Here is a 13,057-nt window from a genome sequence, read left to right as displayed (position 1 = left end):
AACCCAAGGAAGTGGCAGTCTTACACTGCCAAAACCAGCAGAGAGGAAAGACAGAGAGATAGACAGAGAAAGAGAGACAAAGTCAAAGACAGAAGGAAAGAGAGAGAGGAAGAAACAGAGAGACAAAGAGAAGAAGACAGAGGAAGAGACAGAGACAAAGAGAGACAGAGAGAGGAAGAGACAGAGACAGAAAGTCAAAGAAGGAAAGACAGGAAGAGACAAAGAGGGAGTCAGAGAGAAAGAGAGAGACAGACAAAGAAGAAATCAGAGACAGAGAAAGAGAGAGATAGAAGTGGTAAAGAAAAAACAGTGTACCCTATTCCTTTAAAAACCAGGGTAAATTTAAAACCTATAATTGATAATTGAAGGTCTTCTCTGTAACCCTATAACACTCCAACACCACCTTGTTGTGAGTGTAAACAAGAGTGTAGCCCAAAAGCACTGAGGCCACTGACAACCCATAGCCTTCCTATCAAAAATCCTTAACCCAGCAAGTTTCCTACCACGGGATCTAAATCAGAATTCATTACCATACAAAGGTCCGACCAGATCTAGGAGGAACTCCCTTCAGGACAGGACAATAGACGGTTCTTCCTAGGCAATTAAGGGAAAAAGACACAGTGGGTATTCAGTAACTGATAAGGAAACTCTTGTAGAAGCAGAGTTAGAAAAATTGCCTAATAACTGGTCTGCTCAAACCTGCGAGTTGTTTGCACTCAGCCAAATCTTAAAATACTTACAGAATCAGGAAGGAGTCATCTGTACCAATTCTAAGTTAATATGAACTGAACGAGGTTTCATTAATAGCAAAGAAAAATTAAAATCCCAAACTTACAAAGTTTTCAACTAAAGTAAAGTTTGCTAAAAGTTAACAGTGCAACATGTATTATCCTACTACCACACACTCTCAAAGGATTCCTCAGACAGTTTGCAAGAAATAACAAAATCTATTCTTACTCTACAATCCCAAATAGACTCTTTGGCAGCAGTGACTCTCCAAAATTGCCAAGGCCTAGACCTCTTCACTGCTGAGAAAGGAGGATTCTGCACCTTCTTAGGGGAAGAGTGTTGTTTTTACACTAACCAGTCAGGGATAGTACGAGATACCACTCGACATTTATAGGAAAAGGTTTCTGAAATCAGACATAGCCTTTCAAACTCTTATACCAACCTCTGGAGTTGGGCGACATGGCTTCTCCCCTTTCTAGGTCCTGTGACAGCCATCTTGCTATTACTCACCTTTGGGCCCTTTATTTTTAACCTCCTTGTCAAATTTGTTTCCTCTAGAATCAAGGCCATCAAACTACAGTCTTACAAATGGAACCCCAAATGAGCTCAACTAACAACTTCTACCAAGGACCCCTGGACTGACCCGCTGGCCCTTTCACTGGCCTAAAGAGTTCTCCTCTGGAGGACACTACAATTTCAGGGCCCCTTCTTCACCCCCATCCAGCAGGAAGTAGCTAGAGCGGTCATCGCCCAATTCCCAACAGCAGTTGGGGTATCCTGTTTAGAGGGGGAGAGGTGAAGCCAGCTGGACTTCCTGGGTCGAGTGGGGACTTGGAGAACATTTCTGTCTAGCTAAAGGATTGTAAATGCACAAATCAGTGCTCTGTGTCTAGCTAAAAGATTGTAAATGCACCAATCAGCACTCTGTAAAACCACACCAATCAGCAGGACATGGGTGGGGACAAATAAGGGAACAAAAGCTGGGCACCCCAGCCAGCAGCGGCAACCTGCTCGGGTCCCCTTACACACTGTGGAAGCTCTGTTCTTTTGCTCTTCACAATAAATCTTGCTGCTGCTCACTCTTTGCATCTGCACTAGCTTTATGAGCTGTAACACTCACCGTGAGGGTCTGTGGCTTCATTCCTGAAGTCAGCAAGACCACAAACCCACCAGGAGGAGAAAACAACTCTGGACGTGCCACCTTTACGAGCTGTAACACTCACTGCGAAGGTCTGTGGCTTCACTCCTGAAGTCAGCAAGACCACGAACCCACTGGGAGGAACAAACAACTCCAGATGCACCAACTTTAAGAGCTGTAACATTCACTGCAAAGGTCTGCAGCTTCACTCCTGAAGTCAGGGAGACCATAAACCCACCAAAGGAAGAAACTCCAGATACACCTGAACATCTGAAGGAACAAACTCTGGACACACCGTCTTCACCGCGAGGGTCCGCAACTTCATTCTTGAAGTCAGCGAGACCAAGAACCCACTGGAGGGAATAAATTCCAGACACATGAGGAGTAAGTGCTGTGGTTAGGACAGGGTTGGCTGACCTCCAGAATGAATACACTTTCATTGTGACCAGGATAACAGCTGGGGTAACAGATATCACAAGATTGGCTCCGATGTGACCCTGAGGAGTATCTCAGCTTCATGAGTACAACCAACAGTGTGGCTACCACAAAGCATGTACTGTAAGCGGCTGCTGTTATTCGTCTCCAAACTTTTACTTTGTTACCCGGGCTAACAATCACTTGTGCTGGCAAGGAGCATAAAAGGGGGGTTACCTGCACACCAGGTAGCCTCCAAGGGGCTTTTCCCACGTTCGTAAGAGGCACAGTGAGTCTTCTACTATGAATCTTTGAAATGCCAGCATCACTGACGAACAACTGTTCAAAGTGTTCCATCCCTTCTCATCCTTAGGTTTTTCTGAGATTTTGCTCTCAGACGACAAGTGCAGATATTTTCTAGATACAGCAGCTGTGACCAGACCAACAACACCACTGATGACTAGTAGGCTGATTTTCAGTAGAGTTCCAAGGAATGATCTGCTAGGCCTGACAGAGCACTCGAGAAGTACCTAAGAGTATGGCTGGCCCAGATTCAAGACCAGAGAAACCAGGTATCTTCCTCCAAATATAGGGCTCCTAGAAGGACACCTAGAAATTCAACACTCAATCACAATGTCATGTGATAAGTTATAAGACAGGGCTTTTAATTGAATGCTGTGGGGACACACAGAGGAGATAATGAGCCAAACAGTAGCGGGAGAAGCAGTATCAGGGGAAATAATTCCTGAAAAAGGTGGTACCTGTGCAGAACCCAAAGATGTTGAGTTATTTGGGCAAAAGGCATTCCAAGCAGGAGGCAGACACAGAACGTACAAAGACTCAAAAGGTTGGATGGCACCATCTGCAGAGAACTGCAAGTAATTCTACATGGCTGGAGAACATGGTGTGACGGGAAAATGAGATGGCAGAGGCACAGCCAGGGTCTTAGGAAAGACCTTTTTAAAATAAGAATCTACGAATGTACATTTTACCATGAAGAGGAAGGGAAACAACTGAAGGAATTTTAAGCAAGCAGTACCCTAATAAAATTAGCATTAAAAAAAATTGTGGCGACAGTGTGGAGAACAGATTGGAGGGGAACAAAAGTCAAGAAGACGGGGAACAGCTGAAGTAATCCCTGTGGAGGAGGATGGTGGCCTAAGACAGCAGCACTCAGAATGGAGGGAAGACGTGTCAAACACAGCAAAGAGGTCTAGAGAGAACTCTCAAGGCTTATTCACTGATTTATGTGAGGTGAGAAAAAGAAAGCACCAAGCATGACTCCTAGGCTGCAAGCGTGGATGTCTAAATGGATAGACCTGCTGTTCAGAGATAAAGAATAAGTCAACTCATATTTGAAAGTATAAAAATCAATGATACTGCACTAAATTTTAAAACATTAACACAAACAAAGGCAGAGGTTGTCTCAGATAGTATGGATACATACCTCTGAGATAAATGAAAAGCTTACATTCAGAGAGGAGTAAGTCAGAGTTAAAGAAATTCCTGTCTAACATATGTTGATGAGTGAATAATCAAAGAATAAAACAGAAGGCAATTCACTAACAAGAGAGCCATCTACTGCCTTATAAGCATAGTGCAGCAATGAAATGCCACAAAAAAAAAAAAAATGTGGAAGACAGCCAGGAGTTTTTGACCACTTCACACTGGACATGTTTTTACAAAATATCGGATTCCTCCCACAAAAAAATTCCAAGTGGTTAGCATGTTTAATAATAGCTAAATGCTTTCACTTACTTAAATTTCTCCTAAAAACATCAATTCAATAGAAAACATCATTTGAATACAAAACACTTACCTGCCATCATTGCTATCATACTGGCTTTATAGACATTAGTAAGAGATCCAAGCTCTCCTGTTGCTAATATAGTTTTCAGATGAGCCTCCCCACAGGCCTTGCGAAACTGACGAATCTCATCATACAGGGCTGGGAAAGAAAATAATTGAGGCAGTTACAAAGCAGGCAAGTGATAACATAACTTGGCAGCCGTTTAGAGCTGGTAGAACCCATTTCACATTTAGGAAACATAAAACATTTGTCACTTTCTAAAAATCACCCCAATTTAACATTGCCTGGAGCATTCTGTTGCAGTTCACATCCTGTTACAAGGAATGCTTGGTTTGCTACCATGAAACCGTTTCTAAGCCCTGGCCTGAGGTCCAGAGACATAGAGCTTTTTAAATATCATAATGACATGCAAATTATAAATAATTTCTGTCTTGTCCATATGATGGTTGCTTCCAACAAAAAACAAATGTAGCTACTATACATACAGTGGTGTACCCCTTTGAAAAGTAATAAAATAAATCTTAGGTTCTTATTAACTCTTCCATTCACAAGTAATAGGTTCTTTGGTTGAAATACAAAACACACCTTTCTCGAGAGTTATGTTCATGACAACAGACACAGCAGCTTGCCCCACTGCCTGCCAGAGTATGTTTATATGTCTGACTAAAAAGCGTTGAGCCTGGCCAGGTAGTGTTGGATGCATGTGCACAAAGCCATCTCTAGGGAGGCTCAGAGATGCTGCCTTGAATCTATTAACCCCTGAGCCCATCACCCCAGGACCACATCTGGCTTTGGAGGGTTCCACATTGTGCCCAGATTTATTTCATATTTCATATTCAAGGTAACATCTCATATGAAAGGTAACAGGATTTTAGTAAGCAAATTAGACCAAAATCATGGGTATTAAATCTTTAAAAACTTATTTAAGTCTTTTTTCAATGACACCAGCGGATTTTGGCTTTTACCCTGTATCAGGCCGGCCACTTTCATTTCTTGAACTCAGGCTACTGCCATGGTATCAGGATCAAGGCTTTTTCTTTCCTTTGTATTTGAGAATCTTTCATAGGAAGTAGTTTTATAAGCACATGGACTAAACCAAGCAGGAGGGAAACATTCATAATAAGCATTGGGGTAAGCATTTCTTAAAGCTAAAATGAGAGTTCTGTAATTCACAGGCTTACTAAAGTACATAAAAAAATGAAAAATTAGTCTCAAGTTAGCAAACTCAGTTCAAACCACAAGAGTTGTAACGGCCAAATAAAACTTGCCTTCTCAGTCCTAGAAAACATGAACTTGAAGCTCAAAAGTGAAAAATGAAGAGAAATGAAAGCAAATATTCTATTCCAAGATGCTCAGTTTAGAAAGTTTGTTACCACTGAGAGATGGTACCCACAGAAGGTTCTTCAATAAAGAACAGACTATTTTCACAGATCCTTAGTAATGCGCAGTTCTGAGTACTAGGGATGATTGATCTGAGATGCCACACCACCTACCTTACCCTGCCCATCTACCTAACCTGGGAGAAAATCATCCTACTTATGCCTTCAATGTGACAACCTGTATAAGAATGTTAAAAATAGTAATAGACTATGTAGCAAAAAAATATATATATTCTTTTAATTCAGCGAATGAATTGGATGGAATGACATTTCTTGAGTTATTGAATCTAAAAAAAGAAACTTGTTCTCTAAGAACAAGTGACAAGGAAAATCTTCTGATCTAAAAATCCAAGAACACTAATCCAAGTTAACTTGTGATTTAATTAATGATTTTCTTCCACAAAACAGTGTTGTCATTAAAAGCTGGCTTTAGAGTGAGACAAATGCAGATTTAAAACCCAACTCCATCATTTCCTGTGGGACCTTTGGCAAGTTATTTCTCTCAGCATCAGCTCCATCCTTAAGGTGTCAATAATATTTACTTTACAGGGTTACTAGGAATAAGAGAGAGAGATACAAAGTACTTTGCATACTGCCTGACATGTTATAAGCACTCAAAAAGTTTAATTATTAAGTTCAGAATTCTAGTAAAATGAATTTCCACTAAGTGTTGTGTTATAAAAGTCAAATCTTATTTCATGGCCTGACCCAGTTCCAGTAACCAAAGTTCTGTTGTATGGATTACTGCTTACAATCAGTGAGCCATCAGACAAGGCTTGAAAGTATTTTATTATAGCAGTTGTTAAAGTGAACTTTGGCCTGTAAAACAAATTCTTAAAACACTGATCACAGCCATATTTGTGAACCAAAAAAATAATCCTTTTTCTAGAGTACTACCTTCTGATGCCAAGTGAATTTCTTGAAGTATAGTTAAAATTAACCAGGAAAACCAGAGGTATTTTATGATTCAGTTATTTGGAAGTTATGCTCTTTAATCCATGATCCAAACAGAATGAACCAAAAGTGCTCACTTACAACATAACTGGATTTACAAATATGCAGCCAATGCCTTCTCATTCGTTAACTGCCAATTTCTAAAATCATTTTACTGGCCTATTTTACCACATAATAGGGTCAAGTTTTTCTGAGAAAATATCTTAATCTTTAAGGTTTAACAGGTGGAAAGTTGTCATTTCTTTGTTACCATTCTGCCCAAAATATACTAGAACAATTACATCAAAAGTTATACCAAATCTGGTCTTTTTAAAATGTGACCTGGGCTCTATCAAGTGATTGCTTCTACCCAGGCCTTTGAATCTTACAGAGTGAGGCAAAGATGAAAGAATAGTTAGATATTTTCCTTATTAGTGCAGTATCAGCAATAGCAGGAGATCCAAAAGTCCAGTGTCCCAGAGGCCAGCGACCAGCCAACAGTGTGGTACCTGTGCTGGCCAGCAGGAGCAGCACCAGCAGTGGCCCTGGGACCACGCTCTTCCTGTGGCACAATCTGACTGTGTCCTCTGCTCCTTATTCTCTCATGGTCCTGCTTTTTTTCTCCTTATTCAGTGAGCTGCTTTATGTCTTTCTAATATAATAAATCCCCTTTCAGCTTCACTTAATCAGAATTGGTTTTGTTCATCTTCAACTCATGAATATTTACTGAAGACGTATGGTATTGTAGACAATAATGTGGGTTCTCCTGAGTATATGGATTCACACCCCAACTCTACTACTAGTTTACTGTTTGATTTGGGTAAGTTACTTAACTCTAAACCTGTCCCACGTTCATTTACAAAATGGGAATGATAGAAGTATGCACACCTCACGGAGTTATTTTGAGCATCAAACAGGTTAACATACATGAATAGATAAGGACAATATCCCGCACATTGTTCATGCTCAAGGAATGTCAGTTCCTGTTTTCAAAGTTGTTGGTGGCAGCAGTGATGGTGTTACTGTTATTACTCGGTGCTTATCAGGCTCAGATTACAGAGGGACTTACAAAAGCTGAGGACACCACGATCTATGTTCCTTAAAGAACATAAAACCTCTTTGGGCCCCTAAAAAACAGTCTGGGGAAAAAAGTTTACTATATATCACAAACAAGTTTGTTTTTAAGTTAAGAACCCATGCTACATTGAATAGCAGACTCTTGACATAGACAGTTTTTGCTACTTGCTAGTTGTGTAAACATTTAGGAATTACTCAATTTCTATAAGCCTAATTACTTAGGGAGGCTTGGTTTGCTCACATATTTTTGTGACGATTAAATAATACATGTGGCTAGAACAGAACCAGGCATTTAGTAGGCATTTAATCATTCAATACCAGCTTCCCACATTCTTTCTCATACACTTCCAAAAACCCAAAAATAACTATAATGAACAACAACAACAACAAAAAGCAAGCACTGTCCTAATACTTATGAAAGCACAACTAGAATTTGCCGATCTTACATATAAGAAAAAATAGACCACTCCAACACAAGCCATAGAAACCACAAAGAAGCATTATTAGTGTTTAGGTCATTTTGAGTACTTTGACAGTACCATGATAGACACCTTGGAAACTAGAGGAATGACATATGCTAATCAAAGTGGCTTGATGGCTGAAATGTAACCCAGTCAATCTCAAATTATGTCCTTTAACAAACTCAGCTGGCACTTTCCTTTCAATATAAATAAGCCAAACAATGGAAAAATGAATGAGCAGGTTTTCCCCTATGTTCATAGGAAAGGACAATGGTGGGGTGTGGAGTTATTATAATTGCTGCTAGACCACACACGCAGAGGAAATTACAAGTGAAGTAATAAGTTCAACAGATGCCCTTTCCAAAAAATTTTGCATGAGGAATAATTATTATAAAGGATAAGAAATCCCCTACGTTTTCAAAGCTTATTCCCTCAAAAATGCTCAGTGTTCTCCACACACCATTTAACCATTCCCTTGTGAGATAGTTCAGTTACCTTCATGTTTCCAATGTGAAAAGTAAGATGTGGGCCAGGCACAGTGGCTCACGCCTGTAATCCCAGCACTTTGGGAGACCGAGGCAGGTGGATCACCTGAGGTCAGGAGTTCGAGACCAGCCTGGCAACCTGGTGAACCCCCTTCTCTACTAAAAAAGTACAAAAAATGAGCAGGGCGTGGTGGTGGACACCTATAATCCCAGTTACTAGAGAGGCTGAAGCAGGAGGACTGCTTGAATCCAGGAGACAGAGGTTGCAGTGAGCCAAGATTGCGCAATTGCACTCCAGCCTGGGCAACAAGAGCGAAACTTCATCTCAAAAGGAAAAGTGAGACATGGAGAGATGAATGACCTGCCCCAAATCTTACAGAAAGGACTCGTCATGCCTTCATACGTGGAATAAAACTGTATTTCCTCAAAATTTTCTGCCTCTATTCCAGCACACATAACACACATGCATGCACAGGCACACTCACTGTAGTTACAACATATTCTCAGGGAAATACACTGCAGTGCTTCGAGCCACAGAGTCGTCAAAACTCAGAACTTAAAGGGATGTCAATTCCCTTCCAGTTCAAACTACTCACTTGACAGATGGGCATTATAATCCTAAGACCTGGTTTTCATGCTTCTAGGGTAAAAAAGCTGCATAAAATGAAAAGTTCCAAGGTAATTCAGAAACCTAAGATACTTAATTTTGTATAATACACTAAAAATGATCTATAAATTGCTCTTTTAGCTCCCCTGGATGGGAAGAAAACAAGAGTATGGTGCTACAGTAGAGTTCGCATTTTTGAATCAGGACTTTTCAGCCCTTGCTTGGCCGCTGATTAGTTGTGTTACTTGGGAAAGTTACTGAACCTCTCCAAGATTCATTTTTCTCCTCAAGATTAGATAGGAGAGCTTTACTTTTATAGCTCAAACCCTTCTCAAATTCTGCCAATAAATATAAAAGTATTAAAATGGTTAGGAAGGTAATCATTTTTCCTTCAGATCCACCTTTAATAATAAGCACATGTAAAATGATGGTAAACGTTGACTTACTCTAAAAGTTTAAGCTGTTATAACTAAAATGAAAGAGCCTCTTGTTGATTTAGAAAGATGATTCTGAACTCTGTCTTTGGGAGCTCTCAACCACAGACAAGAGGGAGCAGGGATTTTCTCAAGTCACATACTGCCAAGCAGGTGAAGAGAAACCTAGCCCCCATGTCACTGGGGCCTAGAGAAATTCTTAGCCTGCATGTTGCCACATCAGGGTGGAGGCAAGGTGAGGAGGACGTGCAGTCAGCTCTGGGGAAAGTGAAAGTCCTTACCAGCGAGGACTGAAAATTCTAGGGGTTGGGGAGGACGTGGTAAGTAGAGCCAGGAAGATAACCCATAGGCTCTAGAGATTGTCAAATACAAAGCAATTGATCAACTAGGTAAATATTGATCAAAAAGATGAATATACTGAAGATAATGGATAATGGGAGCAAGATTTCTCACTGACAAGAAGAAGGGGTATAAATATGGAAGGGGAAAGTAAGAATAAACCATGCAATGCTGGAGTGTAACAGAGGTTATCAGTGTGAAGTGGTAAGTTCTAAGACAGATTTATAGACTGACATACAGATAAACAAATATAAATGAATGTGTGTTTCTATGTGTGTGCTGTGTATATGTGTACGTTCATGTATTTACTAGATCTGTCTGATAAGAGGGCCTAGAAAAATAACATCCGAATAGCAATGAGTTATACCTAGCAGCCAGATCTTGGTTTCTAAATACAATTAATCAATAAAAGGAGGAGGAGCTCCTTGGAGAAATGACTGATTCCAAAGCTGGAGCAGACAAAGTAAAAGATACACCTGAAACATCTATTACAAGAAAGCAAGGAAGTTTCTAAAGAATGATGGGAACATAAAAAGGACAGAGGAGCCAGTTTGAAGCAGCTCCTGAAACCGTCTTTGCAAAATTATGACTGAGACAGTAAAAGAGATCTAACCTGACTGACTCCATCTTGTTTCTCACCTTTAAGCTGTCCTTGGTCCTTCCTGGGCAGAGGCTGAACTAACTTTGGGAGGAACTTAGTTGATAGTTCATGGTTTAAAACAAGATAATAACAGCGCTTTCCCAAAACAAACCTCCTTCCTGCCTGGGGACTAGACTGCCTTTGTAGAACTAACAAGATTAGAAATTATGGCTTAAGAGTCGTGCAGCTGGGGGCTGCAAGATTCCAACCCTCCCTAAACTGCTCCTAAGATCAGTGCTGGAGATATTTTGCAGGCCCTGCACTTGATGGATCAGCTGGCACCACCCAAATTGATAAACTGGCTCATTCGACCTTGTGGCCCCTACCCAGAAACTAACTGAGCACAAGAGGACAGGTTCAATTCCCTAGGATTCCATCTCCTACCCAACCAATTAACATTCCTGGATCACTGACAACCCACCAAGTTGTCCTTAAAAACTGATCCCCAAATGCTCAGGGAGACTGACTTGAGTAAGAATAAAATTCTGGTCTGCCATACAGCTGGCTCAGCATGAATTACTCTTTCTCTACTGTAATTCCCTGTCTTGAGAAACTGGCTCTCTGTAGGCAGCAGGCAAGGTGAACCCAGTGAGCAGTTACACTCCCACTGGCCAAATCTGGGACTGAGTATCAAAATAAATAATGATGGTAAAGGATTATAACCAATTGAGTAAAATAAGAATCAATGAGTTCTTACAAACAGGAAGGAAGGGAGGGAAGGAGAGAGACCAGTGAGGAGAGACAGGAAGGAAGGGAGGGAAGAAGAGAGACCAGTAAGGACAGAGGGAAGAAGGGAGGGAGGGATGTCAATACCACATCTGGCTTTCTAGGGTTCCACATCATGCCCAGATTTGGTAATGCCAACTCATAAGTATAGAAGAAATGACAGAATTAGAAAATCAAAGTAATAGCTGAAAAATCATCAATGGATGCTAAAAGAGTGAATAAAAGTTAGATGAGGAAAAGGATATTAACATAGTCTCAAAATATCTCCATTCATAATCTGTTTTAATTACTTATTAAAATGCAAAATACTTATTAATTTTACAATGGAGAAACTTGGCAGAAACCATCTTTGCCAAGTAAAAAAAGGAACATCATCAATAATCGTACAAATTAACATCCTGTGACTCCTGAAATAATGCACTGAGAAGAACAGAGCAAAAGTTCCATGGTACGCCTGCCAAAAATGTATAACCTGAATCTAATTGTGAGAAAATACCAAACAAACCCAAACTGAGGTATATTTTACAAAAATAACAGGCCCGTAATCGTCGAAGACAAGGAAAGACTGAGGACTGTTCTTAGTATTCTTAGGTTAAAGAATATTAAAGAAATATGAAACAACTGATCCTAGACCTAATAAACAACACTATTGGGACAATCTGCAAAATCTGAATACTCTGTAGATTTAATGGCCATATGGTTATCAATGTTAATTTCCTGATTTTGATGCACTACTGTGACTTGGTACAAGAGTGTCCTTGTCCTTGTTTTCAGGAAACACACACTGAAGTATTTAAGGGTAACAGGTGAACAGGTCTGCAACTTATTCCCTAATGGTTCAGAAAAATATGTATGTAATACGTCATTTATATATGTATGTACACACATCACAGAGGAAATAAGTCAAAAAAAGTAAATGGGATAGCACTTTATAACTGGGGAATCTCAGTGATAAAACTGTAGTCTTGTGTACCAATTTTACAAGTTTTTTGTAAGTTTAAAATCATTCAAAAATAAAAGTTAAAAAATAATTTGGTATGTTTGTTGTAATTTAGCATCCAGATATTTTTCTTACAGGAGGGCTTTCTAGACTATCAATCACTCTATGACTTCTATGACTTTAAAAAGAAGTGATTATATATGGTACATATTATTCTGTAACATGTTTTTTTCCTTCAATATATCCCTGACATATTTCTATGTTAATAAATACAGGTCTATGGAGCTATTATTAATGGCTGCACAATATTCCATCACATGGACATAAAAAATTTATTCAATCATTTTCCTATTGGATACTTAAGGTTCCAGATTTTTTGCTATTACAAGTAAGACTTCAGTAAATGTCCTCACAGTTAAATATCTGCAACCATCACGACCTTATTCTCCAGAGCCTTTACTATTTTTTCTGCTTACATATCCACATGTAATATATGTCTGTTGTTAAAACTTCAAACCTTATGAAAACTGGAAATTCTCTATTTTAAAAAAAAAGCAATTCTTGCCATGTACTAGAAAAATAATAATTTGGTAGGCTATTATCAAAGGTGCCTGACAAATGAAAATGGAATTCCAATACCACAACTGCAAAGTGGTCAGAATAATGCAAAATTTAACAAAACACATACACCAGAGAAGTGGCTGGCATAATGATGTCCCATTAAAAACCTATTAATAAATGTTTTCACTTATAATGAGGTTTTCAGGGGTAGTGAAAGTGGGCGTGCTAGAAACCCAGGATATATTACATTGCAGATGCTTAATCAATACAGTGGCACAACTAGCAGAAGAGTTGTCTCCTGTTTGTCTCCCCACATCCCTCCTACTACTGCCACACTGAGAAGTAGAAGTCATAACCTGACCTCTGCCTGTCGTTCCCAGCTGA

At 39.7% G+C, this 13,057-nt stretch overlaps 1 protein-coding gene across 4 annotated transcripts in view; it reads right to left on the bottom strand.

Annotated features, from left to right (window-relative positions):
- The window catches only part of DERA (deoxyribose-phosphate aldolase (putative)), a 140,216-nt gene that overhangs the window by 64,652 nt on the left and 62,507 nt on the right, over positions 1 to 13,057 (bottom strand). For 2 of the 4 annotated variants that reach the window (XM_011990828.1, XM_011990827.1), the window contains exon 6: positions 4,101 to 4,229. The exons of the other annotated variants lie outside the window; for them this stretch is intronic. In XM_011990828.1, the coding sequence (XP_011846218.1) occupies positions 4,101 to 4,229 (129 nt within the window). The remainder of the gene's footprint in view (positions 1 to 4,100; positions 4,230 to 13,057) is intronic. 4 annotated transcript variants of the gene reach the window in all.

Source organism: Mandrillus leucophaeus, unplaced genomic scaffold (assembly GCF_000951045.1).
Source record: "Mandrillus leucophaeus isolate KB7577 unplaced genomic scaffold, Mleu.le_1.0 Scaffold383, whole genome shotgun sequence".
Classification (NCBI taxonomy): Eukaryota; Metazoa; Chordata; class Mammalia; order Primates; family Cercopithecidae; genus Mandrillus; species Mandrillus leucophaeus.
The sequence above is the reverse complement of the archived record's forward strand: the minus strand, read 5'-3'. Positions and strand labels throughout refer to the sequence as shown.